The 22,709-nt window shown below is 36.6% G+C and overlaps 1 protein-coding gene across 1 annotated transcript in view; it reads left to right on the forward strand.

The window, feature by feature from the left end:
• MTPN (myotrophin) overlaps positions 1–21,758 on the forward strand; it is a 37,676-nt gene extending 15,918 nt beyond the window's left edge. Inside the window, exons 2-4 of the mRNA XM_085229128.1 lie at positions 7,844–7,957; positions 9,154–9,237; positions 18,554–21,758. Of these exons, the coding sequence (XP_085085254.1) occupies positions 7,844–7,957; positions 9,154–9,237; positions 18,554–18,640 (285 nt within the window). The 3' untranslated portion in view covers positions 18,641–21,758. The remainder of the gene's footprint in view (positions 1–7,843; positions 7,958–9,153; positions 9,238–18,553) is intronic.
• The last annotated feature ends 951 nt before the right edge of the window (positions 21,759–22,709 follow it).

A 22,709-nucleotide genomic window follows, 5' to 3' on the forward strand; every position in this document is an offset into this window, starting at 1 on the left:
AGGGGCTGAGATCTGCAGTGCTAGAAAGAGAACTTTTAGGTTAAATGAGCCATAGCTGAGAAGTGACAGCAGTAAACAGTCGGAAAGGCTATGAGCGTGCAACTGAAACATGAGCTAAACTGAATTTTGACAAATTCTTAAAATACAGCTATTTTCAGAATATAAATAGAATTACGATGATAACTTAGATATTTTAATTTTTGGAGTATGCTTGGAGGGGATTTTTTTTATTACTTTTTTTAAAGTAGCTTTTACTTATGTGAATGAATCTCAAAGAAGTTATACTGGGGAATGAATGAAGGGATGTGGAATGACTGAAACTTTCATGGGGGGAAAAAAGGGAGAATTGACAGAAGATTAATACACAGCAGTTCTCTCCCACACCTCTCATTGCAAGAAAGCAAGGTTGTCAGCTAAACCCTGTTTAATATATATTGGTTTTATTATTGTTTGTTTTTTTTTTTCCTCCCTTCTCCATCTCAATTTTGTACAAATTTGCTTTCCCTTCAGGGGATTGTCACTCTTACATGCTTTCAAAGCTCATGTTATCTATATTCCACTTAAAAACACAAAGCTTGCTCTTTAGGCAGTGGTTTAGATGTGGCTTGGGTTGTAAGGAAAGAATTTTCATTCATTGGACACCAGCGTAGGTTATTTTATGGCAAAATGCATCTTTAGTTTTTATTCAACAGCATAAGTTACAGCTTAGTTGCACTGGTTTCATTTTATGAGGTTAAAATGAAATTTGCACACCTGACCATGGTACTATTAATTAGAAGACTTCTCAGATCAAAATATCAAAATATAAGAAAGATTTTACATTCTAGGTGGAGGAGATCACCTCCATCATTATTGGATGTGTCAGAGTTTACGTAGCTATCTACAAGGAATGTTTAAAAGGCATCACGTGGAAAACACAAGAAGCAGATGCTGTTTGGAAATTCACCTGTTTGTTTTCAAATGTTTTTTTTTTTTTTTTTGGCAAGGAATTTCTGGAGAAATTTTTGTTAACACCACACACTTGTAAAGTGCAGAATGTTGCTAACATTGCATAAAGGAATGTTACAAGCCACCCTTCAGGTATGAAGGCCATTGTGTGGCAAAGAAACAAAAAAATATGGAATACCCAAATTTTACTTCTTCTCTTTCATCCTCAACTATTTGCCTACTGTTCTTACACCCAGGGAATGTGAATGTTCAGAACCTGAGATGCTGCCGTTTTCCATGAGTTGAATTATTATTCTCTTTTGCTATAGATTTGTTCATTGAGATTGATTTAAAATGTTGCTGGTAAACCGTATCTCAGTTCATCTTTTTGTTGAACATTAAAAACAAATTTAGCTAGTATGGACAGAGGTCTGTGGGAAAGACAGAAAACTGTCAACTGTTTGGAAACAGTTTGGAAATTCTGGAGATGCAATAAGATCTTCCCAAATATTTCATACTTAAGATTTAAACTTTTCTTTACAGAAAGATGATATCTCACTCTCCCTCTTTATTGTTCAAATGACACCAATGAAGTTATTGCTTTATCTAAAATGTAATTATCTGATAGTCTTGTTATCTTATAACCCTTTTTATGCTAAGATATTGGAGTAATGAAACAGTCTGTACAGTGAGTTCATCTTTTCCCAAGGCAATGGGGACTAGAATTACTCTGTAATGAAGCTCCTATAGGTTGCTTTCCTGCATTGTAAAGACATCTGAATGCATAGAAACTGGTTTTCTTAATTAAAATCACAAGGAAAGAAATGTGTGAAATAGGGAGACAATTATTTCTGCATGATAGGATAAGTACAGATGGGGATATAGATTTGTTACTAAATCTGAAAGAGCATTTTAATGCCATCAGCATTACAGATATTGCTCTACTAATACAGTTAACCTATGCAATAGGATTTAATGAGGTCACCAGTTTCAGTTTCTATTCCTGTGGTGGAACTGTAGTGTAAATCCCGGCTACTTATTTCTGGTGTGTTTGAGTGCCAAGTGGTGAATCAGATGGAGGAAGATTCATTTGGAAGGGTGATCAAGTGAATTCTCTGACTTGTTAGCTGCTTCACTGAATTCATTCAACCTTGTCATTCGTGTAAGGATAGGAGGGATCAAACTGTGGCTAGGAGTAGTGGTATTGTAACTATTACACAGGAAAAACCAATACAAAATTAATTGAGCTTAGATAGAAAGAATGTAGAAGCTTTCCCCAACACAGATGAACTGGGAAAGCCAAGGCTTTGCTGTAGTTAAACTGGAAAAGGGTATGAGGCAGTGGGAGCTTTTGTGTAGTTTTATTGACAAGAAAAGATAGAGCAAGGAATATGTTGGCCTGCAGATGACCTAGTGATGAAAGGTATTTAAAAAAAAAAAAAGCCTAGAGAGTCAATGCAGTGTTGACCTCATTTCTTGTAAGTTCTGCTGTCAGGTCTTGTAGGTTCTTGTGCCCAGCTTAGAGTCTGGGGTAGAAGTAATCTTCATTGTGGTTAGTGAGTTAGAAATCTCTTAAACTAGGTTTTCACAAATCTGTGTAACTGGTGGTGTGCAACCAGGAGTACTGGTTATAAAGCTGCTTTTATCATCTTTCTACTTTGAACGATGTCTAGTAGTAACAGTTTCCAGTGGCTGAAAAAAAACCAAACATGTCATGCTCATCTTCCAACAGGGCAAGAAGAGAAGATCAAAGCAGTAGACTGCTCAGCCTCACAGCAGTCCTTGGAATGACTGGGCAGCAATCCTAGAAGATTTTTCCAGATCCAGTGATTTTTCCAGATACAGTGATTAGTAACAGCCAGCACAGATTAACAAGAGCAAAACATTCCTGATAGTATTGCTTTCTGTGATTGTTTTCTCTGTTCTGGGTTTTTTTTTTTTTTTTTGTTGTAATGGCAGTGGGGGAAAGGGAGGGAGGAAATCATTTGGATACAATAAAATTCCATTATGTATAATTATGTACTGGGATAGGGATTATGAACAACACTGTTACAAGTTTCAAGGCCTGACTAGATACATTTCTGAGCAGCCTAGTTTTAATTCAGTTTGGACCTTGCTTTAATCAGGAGATCAGATTGAGACCTACTGAAGGCCATTCAACCTAAATAGTTATGTCACTCTGAATCAGTGATTGTTATTTACCTTTTGTTTTTCTTTTTTTTTTGGGGGGGAGGGGGGGGGGAGACGGAGGGGAGAGGGGCTGTATTTTGGGGCTGATACTATATAATATGTTAATCAGTTGCTGAAATAGTGGAATGAAATATACCTTTATCAGATGTCATTAGGCTGAGGGGAATTGGTTTATAACATGGAAAGTAGAACTGCTGTTCAGTGGGACTTCAAAAATATGTTGACAGAACTTCAAATTATAGTAAAGACAAATGCAGTGTTTTCTTGGGGGTGAAATAACTTTTCTCTTCTAATACAAGCTGGGGGCTAATTCTCTAGAAAACTGCTTCCCAAAGAGAACAGAGTGGACACAAATAGCACTGATTTTGCAGGATGTGCAGCTGGCCTTCAATAACCGGAGAAGTCCAGTGGTTTGAGAAAAGAGTCCAGCAAGTTTGAGAGAAGTGACTATTTCCTTGTTAGCCCCTCTGAGCCCACACCAGGTATATGCAGCTTGGTGTTTTCTGCTGCAAGAGATGTAAACTGGAGTGAGGTCAGAGGGGGCCATGTTGATGTTGAAAGGAGGATCAGATCATATGATACATAAGGACAGTGTTTCTTCAATTTGAAGTAGAAACATTAGAAAGGAGATTAATAGCAGCTTTCTGGTATTAAATACAGGCGTATAGAGAAAATGGAACTGGACTTAGAGATGCTCAGCTGCAAGACAAGTTGCAGACATCACAAGTTTCAACAAAGGAAACTGAATGGACACAAGTGTGAAAATAACTGCTGCCATAGTGAAGTAAAAGGTGTTGTACAGAGGGCTCTGTGAGGTTTTTTCAGTACTGAAATGGGCAAGACTCTGAACTTCAAGGATAGCTCTGTTTTGGGCAGGAGGTTGTACTAGATGATCTCTTGTGATTCCTTCTGACCTTACTTTTTCTATGATGGTTCTGTTTTCTTACTTCTAACTATCTATTTGATGTCATTCAAAACATTGGAGAAAGCTGAGGTATCAAATTAAGCTTATTTCACTACAGGCTCTTGTATGGAGTTTAGTGGAAGAATAAAGAGTTTGTAATTTTGACAGTGCTCACTTAAGAAAGTAGTTGGAACAGGTCTCTTTATGGATTTAATTGCTCCACTGTGGGAAATGAATGTGGTAGTTGCTTTCAGAGGTCTTTATGAACCGTATTATTAGTTATTTAAAAAGCATGGAGAACTTATGAAGTATTTAGAGTCAAGCTTCAAGTTTTTGTTTTCCTTTTTCATTGAGTGTTGATAGCCAGTTTTCAACTTAAGCTGTTACTTAAAGTCCTTCTAAATGAATCATCTACTATTCTTCATGTATGTGAGTTTTCTAAGTAGAACACAAGATGCCTGTGTTGTAAACATTTTATATCCTTTTTTGTTTAGTAATTGGAGATTCAGAGAGAGGCTTTTCTTTACCTGTAATCAAATGTTAATAGAGAGGATTAAAGCAGATACCTGCTAACTGCTGGTTCTCATGTTTCATGCATTAAACTGGTTTTTAATGTTACTAAGTAGATTGTGACCTAGGTCTGTGATCAACAAAGGACATTAGTTTATGCCAGACTTAGCCTCAATTCTAACTAAGTGAACTCAGTGCATTCTAGAAAGTCAATAAAATATGTGATGGTTTCTGTTTGCAAAGACAGATTCATTTCCCAGCTTTGTACTAGCATTTGCACAATTATGTGTGAATTTGGAACTCTACTCTAGAAAGTTGACTTCTCTAGTGCATATTTACTACTTATTAGATAAGACTATATATACAAAATGTTTGCTGTGCAAAATGTGGTCTGTCATTTCTGACCAGTCTTTCAAAACTGAGAACCCATCTGCCCATATAACTCAGCATCTCCACCTGATAGCTGAACAGTTACTTCAAATGGAAGAACAAGAAAATCCAACTTTGAGTGTGTATTCATTGAAGACAAAAATCAACACCCATGGCCTTACATTTAAAGGAGAATGGCATCTTGTTTAGATGATCTTTGACAACCTTGTCTATGGTGTTTGATGTGTTTTACAACACTGTGTAGCCAAGGAAAAAGCTGCTTGCAGCTGTCTTTGATACCAGTGTACTACCAATTTGCATCTATATATATATATATATATAGTATATATATGTATATGTATTATTAGAATGTATCTTGGTTCTGTTGATTCCAGCTAAAATATTTTAGTGCTATAGTTTGGGTTTGAATGCTGCTGATAAACTTCCTCAGTGCTATTGGGACATCTTTGCAGTGTCTGTTAGGTACTCACCTCTGTAAACAAGCTTTGTCTGTAAGGACAACTTAGAAAACTTGCTGCTTGGATGACATTGAAGTTCATTGTCCAGAAGGATTTTTTCATGTAACTAGTGTAGGAGAAAGCAGAAGGATCTGTTGTATATTATTTCAGAAGAAAAATATAGTAAGTCAAGAAGCCAAATATTTATCAGCTTAAAAAAGACGAGCTTTGAACTGTCATAATTTTAAAACATGACTCTATAGTACAAATAATTCTCTTGAACGTGAACTTTGTTGTCTTACTTTGTATTGTCTCCAGAGTTAGAGCTTGTTTGTCCTTCTCTCTTATCCCCTTATTTACTGTGTCTTTGTGTGTGACAGATGTTACAGGTGTTTTAGGAATATCTGCAAACATCCTGTGCTATTCAAATGCCAGTTGTTTTAAAATTGACAGGAAGTGGTGAGATGCAAATAATGAGTGAAGTTTAATTTATTAGCTAAAGAAGCAGCACACTTAGCTTATGTGCCTTTCAGACTGATGTGACTCTTTGTATGCTGTTAGTGTATTATGATCTGAATGATTTCTTTTTTATTTATTGAAATGCAGTTGTTAACACTCCCTTGCCAGTAAATTGTCCTGCAGTTTAGCAAAGCAAGGGAGGAGTTGTGTCACAAGACTCGTGGAGCTGATAACACTATTTAGCAAGTAATTTGTCACAGAGTTGGAATTGGTCTTACTGGGATTTCACATAGTACTGTACAGTGTTGAGTATCCATAGCTGAAGCTCTGGTGGACTGTTTAGAGGTACAACACATTGCTGTTGTGAAGAACGTGCGTAATAGTAAAACTTTTTTTCTGATGTCCAACATTCTTTAGAATCTGTTGGTTGGTAAAAACCTGTAGGTTTTCTCATCTTACTGCTTTGAAGCCGGAACATTCAGTAGTGTAAGAACAAAGTCCTGATTTCTGAGACCAGAAAACATACAGTATTCTAGTTAAACACTAGAAGTTAAACATTTGCTTTGACTTTTAGGGGAGCTTATTATGGAAAGAGTCAAATAGCCTATTGGAAAGGAGAAGGGAATTGCCTAGCCTCCAGTATAGAACTGTGACAATATAGAGCATCAAATACAGAATAAGATTTTTTTATGACAGCCTGCCCTTCTACTCTCACAAGAGAGCTGCTGTCTGGAAGATGCAGTTCACTCTATTCTTTGAACTTGAAGAAATTTGAAATCTGAAATTTGAGAGTATTTCAGAGATTCTACAGAGAACTGCTAGTTTGTGCTGCAGCTGAAATTCTTTGATTGTTTTTTTGTGGAGGCAGAAGACTTGAGGTAAGGTGCTAAATTTAGCTGCAACCTAAAATACTAAGCTCACTTGCACAGATGAACAAGAAGTCTCTTACCATATGCCTGCCAATATTTGGTATTTAGTAACTCCTTGTCACTGAAGTGCAGCAAATCAGTTTATCCTTAGTTGCACAACCCAAGGTGAAGAAACAAAGCTGATTAGGCACTCAGTAAATTAAACTTCTCTTAGGCCTTAAGAGATGTCTCAACCCAAAGTATGAGTGGCGTTAGAATGTAACTTCCTTTGTCCTGAGTTGGTTGGCTGTCTTCAGACCTCTGTTTAATATTATGGAATTGGAAGATGCAATGCTACTTATAAAATAGGATGGAAAGTTTCTTAATTGGTATAGTGGAAATGGTAAGTCCTGGCCTGAACCAGTGATTGAGCACCTGGTGAGAAGGCAGGGCCAGCTCAGGGGAGCTCAGGTGCATGCAGTGCTCAGAGACCAGGAGTGGAGCCAGGATCTACCCCTTCACAGACCTCATTTAAGGGTTGGCAGTGGAGGCAAGGGTATCTTGCTGGAGATTCCTGCCTACCTGAGGCCATTTCCTTCGTTCCTGTGTCTACAGCTGCTGCATTTGGGCTCATTCTTATTTGCTGTAGCCAAAGACTTTGCCACCCCACTATTATTGTGGTACTTTCCATCCCATTACAGCATTACACTTGGGTTTTGGATTATGGATGGTCTGTACTCACTTGCTAGTAGATGTGATGCTTAGTTCTATGCATGCGACTTCTCTGTGTGCAGAACTTCAATGGGTGAAAAGCGGGGAAAGTAACTTAAAGTAGCTAGATAATTAAGATCCCAGTTAGGGGTAGGAGAAGCAAAGCAAATAACATTAGTGTTTCTCCCATACTCTTTTTTTTTTTTTTTTTTTTGTCAAGTTGCGTAGTGCATTTGGGCATTCATTAACCTGTGATGCAGTGTGGGAGAAGGAGCTGAAGCTGTCACAGTCTTAAATGTGCAAATGAAGAAGGAAAGGAAATCAAGCAACTTAATTTTTACTTTTGCTAGGCGATGCCTTAAATTTTTGGATGGAACACTCTTCAGCGTATTGTTGGATTTCTTTTTCAAGCTCTTTTTGGTATAATAACTCTTAATTTCACTTATGAATTGTTGTTTACATTGAAGGGAGAAGATGTCAACCGGACACTTGAAGGTGGGAGGAAGCCTCTTCACTATGCAGCAGACTGTGGGCAGCTTGAGATACTGGAATTTCTGTTATTGAAAGGAGCTGATATTAATGTATGTACATCAAAATTTATAATCATGTATGTTGTTTTTTTTCCCTCGTGTAAGAGATAAGCTTAATTGATTACTGGAAGAGTTAGATGAAACAAGCAACTTGATGCGTTTAAGAATGTTTCAGAGGTGGCCTCCTAAAGTTTACAAGCTTTAAAATTGCATTTAGTAAATGTTCTAACACTTTTGGATACACATAGGAAAAACTATTTATAAAAATTAATTTTAATTTGACAGTTATTAGAAAGATAGAACAATTGCATCTAAATGAAGATATTAAATACTTAATGAATTTGTCTTCTGGAGTCCCTTCCAACATTATAATACATCCTTGACCAGGACAGGACCAACTCTGTTTAAATTGGTGTACTTCTCTCTTCATATTTTATTGATCTATTTGAGACATTCTTTCTTTTGGAAGCTTTGCTGTGACTCCACCTGCACAGCTTTGTGTCATTAAAAGATTTGTGTGAGCTGTATGGCTCTTCAAAATGATATAGTCCTCCATTACATGAAATTTCTAAATACTTTAACCATACATTTCAAATCCTATGCTTTAGAACACCTATATGAAAATTAATGCACATCTATCTAATGTATATCATATGAAAATAATATACATTTGAGACATCTACAGAATGTCTCTCAAACTTTTTTTGGTTGCCTGGAAAGATAAGAATTTTCTTGGGAGTACTCCTAGTTCAGCATAAAATGCAGGAAAAATAAGGATGTTTCATTTGCTCCTTTTCTTATCCTTTCCAGGACCATAGTTTAGAGAGGTGAAAGCCTGGAGAACATTTCAGGCCAAAGCAGCTTTCTAGATTGTCTGAGAAATGGAAGAATTACGGGTACTGTTTTTAAACTGACAAAACTTCTCAAATGAAACATTGCAATTTCTGTCATTTGAAAAACAAAAACAAAAAAAAACAAAACAGTAAATATGAGTGTGAACTCTTCGATACTATGCAGACTTAAAGGAGGAAAAATCTTACAGTTCCCTAACTGCTTTTATGCCATGACTTTGCCACAACTTTTATTTTTAAAAAAGGAGTAAAAATTTCTCAAGGAATGTATTTCTGGAAAATATTTTTAAATCTTTTACTTCATTTTTCTGTTGGCAAGATAGAACTAAAAAATTAAGCAAAACCTTTTCATGCTGTGTGAAATAGTTCTTCAAATAACTGTTTCTCGATTTACAGGCTCCAGACAAACACAATATTACACCACTCCTATCAGCAGTCTATGAGGGCCATGTTTCCTGTGTGAAATTGCTTCTGTCAAAGGTGAGATACAAATGTTTAGAAAAAGTTACCCATTAGCGAGTATGTTACTATGATTTCTTTTCAGTAAGATTACACTGCTTCAGCTAGGCTCAGAGCATCAAACAAATGCTGTTTACATTACTGAAAGAGAGAAGGTACTCTTGTAGTGGAAAAGTTAGTTGAAAGAGAAGGTTCTGTGACTTTTGCAGTGGAGCAAGAGGGATAGCAACCACTAAAAATACTGTGAGATCTAGCTGAGAAGTTAAGGAAGAGAGCTGAGAGCACATCAGGCAAGAATACAAGTGTATTTGTTCAGAAGACAGAGGGGTGGGATTTAGCTCTGGCAGCTGCTAAAGTGTCTCATGATGGACTCTCCAATGGAGTTGTGCAGAGGAGTGTTTTCCCTCTGTTTCTGCCAGGTGGATGAAAACCCATCTGGGTTGGAAAAGTAAAAGTAAGTAGGAAAGCAGCAAATTCTTTCTGCTATAGAGCTTGTAAATTTCATCCAGAACAGAATAGTCTTAATCTGTTTCTAGTCTCCTTTTGATTCATGTTATTACAAAGGTGACCTACTTTACAAAGCAGTAGTTACTTGTAGAAATATTTTGTCTCTGTTCATACATTTTCTTTGTTATGCCTCACTTCTTTGAAAACAGGTTAAAATTGTTTTCAGTATGTGAACATATCTGAGTCAATCAACCAAAGGATTATAAATTCCTTGCTATGCATAACGTCATCTTCTGTGGTAAAATGGTTCCTCTTAACTGTCCTGATGCTATGTGCAGGTCATCTTTCTTTTCTTTGCATCTCTAACCCTGTCTAATGTTAATTTATCTCTAAAGAAATGCTTTGACTTTGAATTTAGGATTCAAATTTGTTTTCATAACTAGATTACAATTCTAACATTTTTCATATTCATCTTCATGGCATTCATGAAGCTGTGTTTATTTGCTGAACGAGGTATATCATGTAACCATTTAAGAGAACACTTTTTTTCCCTTCTGAGCATCTGCTCTATTCAGAGCTGTGACATAAGTACAGACTCTTGTCCTCTCGTTGTCTTGTCTGATTCAACAGCATTTTTGATACAAGCCTCAGTTCTGGAAACTTAGTTTGTTTAATAAGCAGACTAGTAAATTTTCATATCGTTTTGTTACCTTGTTCCGTGATGTTAGTCTTATTGCTAGCTTAGGTGGCTTCATATTCTCTTTTGTAGTGAGGGCTCCCTTCAAAAGTAGTCCTTTGCAACAAAGTCCCCACATAATGCATAAACAGAAGAATCTTAATATCTTAAAGGACATTCTATGTAAATACTTTGTTCTTCAAACTGGAAAGAATGCAATTCAAACCTACTAAATATTCTCTGCCTCGGATTCCAGTGGTCAAATATTTAAATTTCTACCTATTTCTTTTACATGATTTCCATCCTACAGCTTGTTGTAATTTTACAAATGTTTGGTACAGTTACTCCAAGCAGTGAACTGCTAATGAATTAAAAGTTGCTTTTCTGCCTAAAGCTCAGAATGCTACTGAAATGTACTGAATGCTATTCAAGGGAACATATTATGAGAGAACTTCCAGAGGTGCAGGTTTTAAATTCATAAAATTTAAATTATTTATATGGAGTTAGCAGTTAGAGTGTATTACTGACCTCTGCTTTTTAAACGTTAATCAAGTTAATAGCTAATGTTCCCACATGGCTGCTTTTTCTTGTTGATTAATAGTTACTGTGGCTGTAATGCTTAAAGTGTCAGTGAGTTAATTTCAGGATTTCTACGTTATTTTAGTGTATGGTTTCGTACTAAATTGAATTTGCATCAGTGTTTGTTTGGCTCTATTTGATTGTATCTTGTACAGAAATTGGAAATACAGGCCTTGAGGGTAAGTTTTGGGTTAATTTAAAGAAGTGTGATATAAATCTCTACTAGTGCATCAATGTCAATAATATAAAGGAATGCCTTTATCACTTGTTGTATTTCTTACCATTTCTATTTTGAAGTGCTTTGTTACTCTGAGTACTAGTATCCATGATGCAGTCCCATGTTACAGCTCAGCCAATGCCAGGAGAACAGGGGATTCTGTTCAGTCATTTAATGCTATTCCATGCATGTTTTAGCTGCTTCCTTGCAACAGCCCTGGCATTGTATGCCATATGTATATCACTGACAATGACAGTACCTGTCACTTGTCCCTGCTGCAAGTTATTTTTCTGTATCCAGAGTCCTGCTAATTGAGGTCTCCAAATTTAAGTTGTATTGTAAATTTAGTTCCTTGCGTTAGTTACTGGAATTGGAGAAACACTGATGCCAACTCAACACAGAACAGAACTAATTTCAGTTTCACTTCTGTTGTTACCTTAGGACATTTTTCAGTGCTCTTGCACTGTGACATACCTGTTCCAGAGAGCTGTCTCTTGGATTTATTTGTAATTTTTGTAGGTGTACAATTAGAACTCAGTTTTTCTGTTTTACAGCTCACCTAGTGTCTGCGTTGCTCTCTTGTAAAGGGCAAATGCTTGTTGCTAGGTACTGCTTGCTTACTTTGTTGCCTCTATTGTGGCAATGTTTTTTTTTGTAGGGATGGATGAGTTTCAGATGAAACTTGAGAATAAGAAAAAAAAAAGGAACAGATGTGACAAATAAGCTGTAATCTGTCTAACTGGCTCTTTAGTATATTTTATGCCCACGTTTGCCTTTTTACCTTCACTTCCAAAGGCACAAGTGGTTTCGTTTTCTCCCTTGCCACACATCATGATTATTCTTGAATATCTATTGGGAAAATATTTTCACTAAATACTGAAAATCTTTATGAAGAAATAGGGGGCAGTAACAATCCAAATGCACAGTGATTTTGTTTAATAACAAGGTTCTGACCTTTGTGTAGAAAATATTTAGCTGTAATTATAGGCGGAATGAGACTTGAGGAGGTGAGAAGTGAAGTGAAATAGGTTCTTGAAAAAACAGCTATTGCTATACGCTCGGTGAGAAGGAATTTCACTGGTAGGGATAATGAAGTCTAGAATATTATGCTTGCTAGAACAGTGTATACCATGTTATGCTACCTCTCTTCTAATGCATTTTCAGGGAAATGGAACTGATTATTTTTATATGAATTTAAATTTCCTAGGCCTTACTTCCCTCCTCTTCCTTCTTTCTTCTTATGAACGCATTAAATTATGTTTTGTGTCAACCACAACTTCAAATTATGACATAGTTAACTTTTCCAAACTACCTGCAGGTCCTGTGGCATTTGGCTACATACTAAAATTTGAACACCATGAAAACTCCAATGTAGAGTTCCTTCCTTAATCTTGTGCGTGTTTTAATTCCTTGTGATAGTTTCACACTAGTATGTAGCCGAGCTCCACTGTGTCACTTCACTCTGCTTCCTCAGAAGGACAGGGGGAGAAGATAAGATGGGGAGAAAAAAGTCATTGGTTCATAGTAGGAGTGGGAGATTGCTCACAAATGCTTGTCGGGGCAAAACAGACTTGGCAGGAGGAAGATGAATGCTTTTTATTGTGTATTGGTAACAGACAAGAGCAGTGAGAACAGAAAGCAAACTAAGAACACCTTTACCCACCATCCACCCTTTTCTACCCTCTTCCTCACAAGGGCACAGGGGAATGGACAATGAAGGCTACGGTCAGTCTGTAACACTTCATCTCTACAGCTCTTTCGTGATTACCCTCTGCCCCTGCTCCACATGAGGTCCCTCCCACAGGATTCTGTCCTTCTCAAACTGATCCTACATGGGCTTTCCACAGGTTGCAGCTTTCCAAGCACTGTACTTTCCAAACAGTGCACTAGTGCTGCTCTGTGCTGCAGGGTCTATCCTTCGGGAAGCGTTCCAGCATAGGTCCCCATGGGTGGAAGATCCTCTGGATCTTTTGTTTCACTGTGGGACTCCTCTCCATGGGCTGCAGCTCTGGTCTGGGCTTGCTCTTGTGGGGGCTCTCCATGATCTGTGGTTCCTTCAGGCCATGTCCTCTGCTGCACTTTAGGCCTCCTCCATGGCTGCATGTGGAGATCTGTTCCATGTGGTGCCCATGAGCTGCAAAGGACAGCCTGCTCCTTCATGGGTCTCTCCTGGGCTGTAGGGAGCTTCTGCTGTGCGCCTGGAACACCTCCTACCCTACATCTGTACTAACCTTGCTGACTGGAAGGCTGTTTCTCTCACTCCTCTCTCCCAGCTACTGTCATGCAGCAGTTTCTTTCTTCAAGAAACTGCTTTTCTTTCTCCCAGAGGCACACCCAGCATTGTTTGTGGCTCAACTCTGGCAGCAGTGGGTCTCATTTGGAGCCATCTGTAGCTGCCTATGATCTGACATGGGTCAGTTGTTTGGCACTGTGCACACTGTACCCCTGCATCTCTCTCTCGTTAACAGGACCTTGCAGTGCAAACCCTATAGATACAGTGACTTCAGAAATTGCAGGATTACTGAAGAACAAAAATACAAATTTCTGTTTTTGGAAGGATAATAACAGCTGTGTAAATCAAAGGATTTAGCTCAATTAGATTCTCTGCAACCATTTAAATAGTAGTGTTCTGTGAAAGGCAGATTAACCCTCTAACGCTTCATTTGACCGTGGAAGGTAGGAATATTCACCAAAAGCAGTGAAGTGCTATGAAGAAGAATCATTCGATGGAATGATTATATTCTGTACCACCTACTAGGTGGTATAGAAAGTATTTGAAATATTATTTAATATTAATTAGTGATTACAAATGAGTACTCCAAAACAAGTCAAAGCAATAATTATTACAGCTGTTTGTTTTTTCTTTAAGTTTTTACTTACTATGTTGGTTGCATGTACTTAACTCCGTATGTTTTATTTGTGCAGTATTTTCTTTTATTCGTGAAACACTGCAAAAACAAGTTATGGTTTTATGACTAAGTTACTTTGAGCTGTGGCTTCACATGCTGCCATAGTTGATGGTGATACTCAAGCTCAGACATTTTTTTGTATATGAAATCATATATAACCTAGATGTGGTTATTTTGTGTAAACAGTTTGACTTGCATTGTTTAAAACAAAATGCTGGTTGAGTTTGCTGAAAATGTATTACAGTATATTAGAAGAAAACAGTGTGAATGTAGTCAGCTTTAGTCTAAAGAGCACTTTTCATTTAAAGTTCAAAGATAGGGCCTCCTGTCTTAATACTACCTTAACAGTAATTATTTTTATCAATTTTACAGTATTTCTTCTGGGACTGAGACATTTTAAAATATCTGTTGCCATTTTAAACAATTAGTTTGCAAAGCGGTTTGCAGCATACAGTACTTTTAAAGAAGGGCAGAACTGTCATATCTCATATTCAGTTCTTTCACTTCTGTCTTTTTACTGTTATTACTGTTAAGTAACATACTGTTAGAAGATATTGTACTCTTACGGAGGAAATGAATTCTCAATAGCTTTTGACAAATATGGAAATGAATTGCCTCAAATACCAGATGTGTGTTTAGCTCACGTTACAAGGGAAAGGTAAAAACCTTGTACAAAACAAAATAACAATTAATGAGTACTATTAGTTAAGGAAGTAACTTCAGTCATTTCAGTTTCCTTTTAATTTTTGCAGGGATAGCAGAGATACTTAAGTTTTTCAGCATTACAAATAAAATTCAAATTGTTTTGTGTTCTTGATGTATATTTCTCATGTGAAAAGATTTTTTTCTTGAGTGTATTGCAGGAGAAGCTAGCAGGATTACAATGGACAATCAGTTTGAATGCGTCTAAAGAAGGTCTCAATTTGTTGTGAAGTTCTTATAACAGAATACTTTGAATGTTTTTGTAGCATATCTAGCAACTTGATCTCTGCTGACTGCTAAAAACATGTTACCTAATTAAATGGGATTTTTTTATTTAGAACCTTCTTTTTCCTCTGAGAATGGCAGAATGGATGTCTTCTGAGGAAAAACTGTAGATTTTACTACTTTGGCTCATTTATTCCTCTGCTGTATTAGGGATTTTAGAGGCTCACATCTATATAGAAGTTTGCAAGTCTACTCACATTAGAATGTGCTCAGAAATTTATTGTCCAGGAATTTATCCACATCCTTTTTCAACCAGCTGCCATTTGCCTCCATAACCTCATCTGGAACCTGATTCTGGAAGTTCACTCCTTGCTGTGTAAGTCAGCCTTCTATTGGCTTGCTTCATCTGGGTATTTCCAGTTCCAGTGAGTTTAGTAACAGCTCTGTGTTGACTATCTGCCTTTTTTTTTTTTTTTTTCTGAACTGCAGATATACCTTAGTAACTACTGTGCTCCCTGCAACATGTTTTAATACTTGGTATTATAAGAGTGCAAAGATTCTTGTTTGTTACTATCCTGCCAAACAGTTTTTAGTGTGTGTGTATATATAAAGAAATACACACACAGGAAAAGAACATAATGTAAGAGATTATTACCTTTTTACTTCAGGGAAGTAGAGAATACTGTGGAATCTATTGTTTTTATGAACTTTTAATTAAATTTCCTTTCAGGTAGTGCTGTGCTTTTGAAAATAAAAGTTCTCGTGACCTGAACTTTATTATTTCTTTCTCCTATTGAATGCAGGCAGGAATCTTTCTGCTTAGCTTTGGGGGCCATTCTCCTAACTTAAGAACACTGACTTTATTAAACGATGTCCTCCTTAAGTAGTTGCTGTCCTCCTATCCTACATTCAGTAAAAATGTTTTAAAAACTTCAAGTTTTGTGTTTCTTTAACTCCTCTGAACAAATACACGGTGACCACTCTGAAACTAATGTCTCCTATTTAATTATGTTGGCCCATGTTGTCAAGAGTGGATGTTGGTGGTATGGCAGTAGAGGTTGCACCTTCCCACCAATATTCCATTAAACTTTGTTGCAATGTGACAGATGGCAGCAGAAGGGCAGCCTGTCAGAGTGATGTCTGACATGGAAGTGTATACAAAACAAAGGTGTGTCATATTTGCATTCATTAGTGCTTGCTGAACCAAATAGTAGATGTGATGACAGTGAAGCAGTGAGTGGTGTGTTTCAACAGTGGCAACAGCAGATAACCTGCACTAGTGCAAATTTGTACAAGCACAGCTTGCAGGCTCTTTGTCACTGGTTCTTCATCACTGGCTAATGCATAGTTAGTGGTGGTGACTATATTAAAAAAGAGTATTTTGTAGCTTAGAATTTGGTTTATCAAATAGTGATATTGTGCTCTTTGTAGCTATTGTAGTTTCCATGGAAATAAACAGGAGGCATTATTTTCGGAGCAAACTACATTATTACATTACAGTAAAACAGTCTTATCTTTTCACTAAAAGCTCTTTCAAGTTGTCTTTTAATCCTAAATATTGCATGCTGATGGAGAGTTCTGCAATTTGTGAAAGTATTTTAACCTATAATGCAAGGTGAAGGATGGGTCACTCTCTGCATAGATGGCATAGAGATGCCATCTAGAGGGATCTAGAATGCCTTGAGAGTGAACCTAATGAGGTCCAACAAGACCAAGTGTTCAACGTAGGTCAGGGTAATATCAGATATGTCTATGGACTGGGGAAAAACTTGCTGAAAGCAGCCCTGTGCAGAAGTATTTTGCAGTGCTGTTGGATGAAAAGCTGGACATGAACCTGCTGTGTGTGCTTGCAGACTGAAAGACCAACTTTATCTTAGGCTGTGTCAAAAGAAGAAAGGGTAGTAGGGTGTGAGAGGTGATTATCTCCCTGTACTCTGCCCTTGTGAGGAATACTGCATCCAGGCCTGGGGGCCTCCAGTACAAGAAGAGCGTGGAGCTGTTGAGCAGGTCCAGAGAAGGGCCACAAAGATTATCAGAGCACTGGAGTACCTCTCTTATGAAAGAAGCTTGAGGGAGTTGGGCTTGTTTAGCTTGAACAAGATAAGGCTCTGGGAAGATATCATTGCAGACTTCTAGTACTTGAAGGGAGCTTTAAATCAAGAGGGAAACTGTTAACCCAGTACAGTGGTGGTAAGAGAAGGGGGAATAGCCTTAAACTAAAAGAGAGAAGATTAAACATAGATGTTAAGTGGAAATTTTTTGCTCAGAGGATGATGAGGCACTGGCACAGACTGCTCAGAGAAGCTGTGAATGCCCCATCTGTAGAGGTGTTCAAGGCCAGATTGGATAGGACCTATGGCGGCCTGATATGGTGGATAGCAGCCTTGCCCACAGAATGAGAGTTAGCACCAGATGATCTTTAAAGTCTCTTCCAACCTAAGCCATTCTGTGATTCTTTAAGTAAGGAAGCTCCTGAATTTTTAAGTCTGGTGTGTTCTCAGAAAACTGTGGGATATCTTTTATGATCACTTTGTCCATTTTCTTCCATGTAATGTACAGGAGGTTAGATCTGTACTTATTCCATGAATAGGTAATACATGAAACTGAGGATAGAACTCTGTAACTCGTGTTCTTGCCAAAATATACCTGTATGCAGTGTTCTTCCTGTCAATTGACTGAACTAATGCAAGAATGCATATCTTTCATGTGGAAATATTTTGGAATCTTCACTTATTTTGAGGAAATCTCTCTTTCTTGGTCTCTTGTAGTTCTTTATTCTCTAGTCATTTTAATCATTAATTTAACTATTCTTTTACAGTTTAGTTTGGGTTTCCATTTTATGTATATGACTAAACAGTGCTCAAAACAAACATGACTCTTTCCTTTTGTTTTTTTTTTTTGTTCGCCTTCTATATTTTTGGTACTGTCTGCTTCTGTGCTTGCTGTTCTACTGCCCACTTGCATATTTGTTATCCTCTATGAAGTATTGAGAGATCTGTAAGTAAACTGTTGCATCCTTCTTTTTTTGTTGTTGTTTTGAAGGTAGGCATACAATATTTAAAAAGCTGCTTCACTTTTGGCTTTTGTGATATTTTCTCCAAGTAGCAATAAGACTTTTTATTTTCCTTCCACAGAAGTGTGATGCTAGAGGGATGTAATCTTTTATGATGTAGAAAGAAAACTTTACTATTCAAGTAAGCTCTTCTAGAGCTTACTGTTTAAGTTGGCATGTGAAAAAGCTTGTTGTGCTATAGATTTCATGGAAGTTCAAGACTAAACTTCCGCATTTGTGTATGTAGCTGCTGGGAACAAACAAAAGTCTTCTGGTTTTATCCTAGATTAATTGCTAACTTCTTGATTTTTGTAGCTTGCTCTTCGATGAAAATTACTTGACTTTTTTTTCTAGTTATCAGGTTTGAGTGTTAGCTGTGTGCTATATAGTTAAATGTGGCCCATTTAATTTCTATGTGAAAAGTGGACTAAAAAACTGTGGTGTAAAATTCAAGGTAAATGGTGTGATGCACTTGATACTAATACAGCCTACCTTTTTTGAATTCACCGTACTTCTCAATGTCTTTACAGGGTGCTGATAAGACTGTGAAAGGACCAGATGGACTAACTGCCTTTGAAGCCACTGACAACCAGGCAATCAAAACTCTTCTTCAGTGACGGATGGACTGTTATCTTCTATGTCTCTCCTGTGGCCTCACACTGCTGCCTGTCTGTCACTCTTTGCATCTTCCAGCTTCTTCAGCTAAATACTTCGGGGGGAGGGAAATTCTTGATGAATCAGACTAGTTAGGGGCCTGTATCAAAGGTGGTTGTTTTGGAGAGAGTTGAAAACTATTATGAACAGTGTTGCTCTAGGACTTCTTTTCAGTGCACAATCTCTTCCCGTCTCTAGTGAAAACAAAAGAAGACCATGATCTTGAATTTTTGGCTTGTAAACTGCCTATGTTAGTACTGAGGTTTCCGTTGAAAGATTCCCTTAGATGGAAGTACTGTTCTATGTACTTGAAACTAATTGTGAAGAGGACAATAGTCCTATGCTATTAGTGTCTGCCATAATCTGAAGTGTAGTAATGTAGGTGACTGGGTTGCTTTTCTCTTTTCTCTCTGTGGGTAGCTTTCTTCTTCTGACTAAAGCTTGTATTGCGGTTTTGAGGACTTTTGATACTAGTTATTGGAGCAGGTTTTTTTATTGACTAATTGGATGTCACACTAATGCTTTTCTGACTCTTGAGTAATCCAGGAAAGATGACTTGAGATATGGTGTTATTACACTCCAGAATATCTGCTAATGTACTTCTGGAAGCATGAATTTGAGGTTTTTCTTCTCTTTGTGTGTTCTACTCCAGGATAGAGACTTAAAACAGCTGTTTGAGAGAGTTAAAAATATCATTGTACTTACTTTTAAAAGGACTGTATGATGGAATTTCCTTACATAAAATCTACAGATGTTTATAAAAGTATCAAGCTGTTTGGTACACAAAGATAATCAAGTTGTGCAAAATGAACAGTAATTACTTAGACATTCATGTCAGGTACATGCTGTTGCTGAACTTCTCTGGTAACCATTTGAGTTACTTGTAAACTCTCTAAGTTGAGATGTTGGAAAGAGAAAGACTTACAAATCAAAGACTTAACTTGCTCTTATTACTGGAGAAGGCAAAACTATTAATTGTGGATATCTTTGAATTAGTATTTCATAGTTTGCTGAAGAAATGTTAAATCTCATTATTAAAGTATGGGACTTTTTCTGAAATTTCCCCTGAAACCACATCACATCAACTATTGTCTTTTACTTGTTTTACCACTAAATATGACAGTACTGGGACAGCTGTGATGGAAGATACTTAAAAATTGTGGTAGAGATTCCTGTCACATCCTACAGTTCTCAGGAATGTCAGATTGTGGCTTTTATTTTGAGAATTTTCTCTGCTTATTCACCCAAGTCTGAATAACAGATTTTATTAAACAAAAGCATATGCCACACTTAAACAGCTTCCTTTATTTGGAATACAGATTTCAAACTTTATGATAACATGCAGGATACAGAAGACAATGTATATAATATCTCATGCTGAATTCTTAAAAGTAGCAGATATTACTTTGATATCACTGTTGAAATTGAGAGGGTATGTAGAAATAAATAGGCTGGTGACTACCACTCGTAAATATTTAATGGAGACTTAGTTTTACTTGAATCATGTTGCATATTATTATTGAATGTCTCAGATATAAAAAGCCTTGCATTTAGATTGTAAAATGAGAGCAGAAACTGATTTGCATGTACACATCCCATAAGAAAAGCAATGGAGAAAACAATCAACTCTAACCATAAACTGTACAGTGCAATTACTCTTTGCTTCTTGGATAAGGATGGCAGGAAGAGCAGAAAGACTGGAAGTCAGTGATAAAATAAATTGGTGAGCTGCTGATAAAAGATGAAGCATGTTTGGTGAACAGTGCTTTCAGTGACTATTTAAAGAACTCTTCAATCTTATCTCTGATCAGTGCTTAATTGTCATGTCATTGTGATAGTGTGAACACAAAATATAGGTTTAACTTTTTATTCAGCTATGAAAGAAACCACCTTTGAATTAAATTTGCCTCCATGTTATGCTATTCAATACTTAGCTATTAAAGTACTAGTCTAGAAAACTGCAATCTGTTTTTCATGGAAAAACTTGATTATTAAAGTTCTTTTGTGTTAATTAGTGTCAAATTCTCTGGCTATAGTGTTTTTGGTATTTTTTTCCCTGTATTCTTTACTGTCCTTCCCTTCAACTCACCTAAGTGAGTATTATCGTAGTAAAGAAGTACCATCTTTGTATAACTCCTGTGGTGATTCACTGAGGTAATTTTGCCTCTCTTTTTCTATAGCTATGTGAATACCTTATTTTTTCTTAATTTGTTTGAGAGAAAAAATGCAAACAAACTTCAGTGAGACAAATGTTAATCTGGCTGTAGTATACACCCAAGCTGCCTTTCCAGATAGTTAAAAGATGGCATTTGCTGTTTGACTGTAAAGAAGAAATACTCTTTTCTTTTTGCATTACATGAAAAGTGATTGATAGTTTTGCCCAGGACTTTAAAAAATAAGAAATAATAAAAAAAATCTTTTATAATTCTCTAGAAGCTGAGCTTGTTCATTCATTCACTTTTTGTTAGCTACATTCTGGGGGAAAAAATTGATAGGTGGCTGTCTGTATCTTTGTATAGGTCCTAACTAGATGGAAATACCAAACTAAATTATTTCACTTTCTTTAAACAGCATTTAAATACATTGTCAGACTGGATTCACATATGTTTGGAAGATTGCTGTTCTTAAACCCTTACCTTTGAAATTTGTGCTAAGTTACAACCTAAAATGTATTTTGGATTTTGTGCCCTCTGCTCCTTGTTATTAAGGGGAGCAAATGGGGAAAAATGATGTGGTAGCTGAATAAAACTTTATCTTCAAATATAATATTGAAATATTAGCAGAAGAGGCTGATAAGAGTGGAGTGTCCTAGGTCAAGCAATTGCAGTGTTGCATGCAAAATTTCAAGATGAACTTGTCTTAATTATATTTTGTAAATGGATAAACATCTTTCTACGCAGTGATGGAAGAAAAGTAGTGCTTTGTGCATTTTGATATTTGACTTCCTCTTTTCACCATTGTTACCTGTTTTGACACAATTGGGTTCATTATCATGGTTCATAGACATCAGAATGCAAAATAATACTGTATTTTTAAGTTTGTGTTGCAAGAATGAATGGAATAAACTTGAATTGTGCGGTATGAGTATCCGGAGTTTTATTTCCCTTTTTGCTCCTATGTTTTATTAATCTCTTTGGCTACAACTCTAGTTGCCTGGAGGGCATCTAACCTTTCACTTGCATTCACAGTGATTGAAATATTCAGATACTTAGAATTCAAACGAGATCTAAATATGTAAAGCTTTTAAATCTGTAGCCTGATAGTTTCCAGTTTTCATTTTTAAATGATGATGCATAATATAGAAGAATTTATCATGATTAACAGATCTAAGAGCCATTCTGTGGATGGAAGGATGTCACTCCCATTGCTTGTTAGGAAGACTATAAACTACTTCAGTTTTTATCAAATAAATTAAATGAGTTGTTTACAGAAAGCACAGCTCAAATCTAAATAAAATTGTCTTAAAATGCGTATTCATTATTCTTGTGCACTTTGAGCTTCCAGTTAGAACTTTGTCACTAGTGATTTAAAACCCATTGTTTGAATAGTTTGATACTATTTATTTTAAAATATAGATTTCTGAAGAAAAATATAGGAAGATACTGTATTAAAGTGGGGAAATGGTATAAATTTGGAAAAGAGTATTTCCAAGGAAATCTGCTAAATTTTGGAAACAGGATCTTAGTGCCATATGCACAACTTTTCAGTCAGTATTGGAAAACTAAGAGAGATCAGTTCCCGTGTCCATCTTTTTTTGTTTGTTTTTAATGGAGAGCTTTTCTGTGGAATGAAACACCAGCTAATGTTCTTGCTGACTAACTTTGTCTGTTCTTGTTAACATAACCTCATGTTTATCTAAGAGGGCTGGAACTAGCTAATCCTTAAAGTCCCTTCCTATCCAACCCATTCTATGTTTCTTCAATTCTATGATTTTTCAGCTCCCTTCCTTCTGAAGTTGACCTGAAAAAGCAATTTTTTTTTTTTCCTAACTGAATCATTTCATTGCTTCTCTGTTTTGAGAAAAGTATATTC

The sequence above is a fragment of the Meleagris gallopavo genome, chromosome 1 (assembly GCF_905368555.1).
Source record: "Meleagris gallopavo chromosome 1, MGAL_WU_HG_1.1, whole genome shotgun sequence".
NCBI lineage: Eukaryota > Metazoa > Chordata > Aves > Galliformes > Phasianidae > Meleagris > Meleagris gallopavo.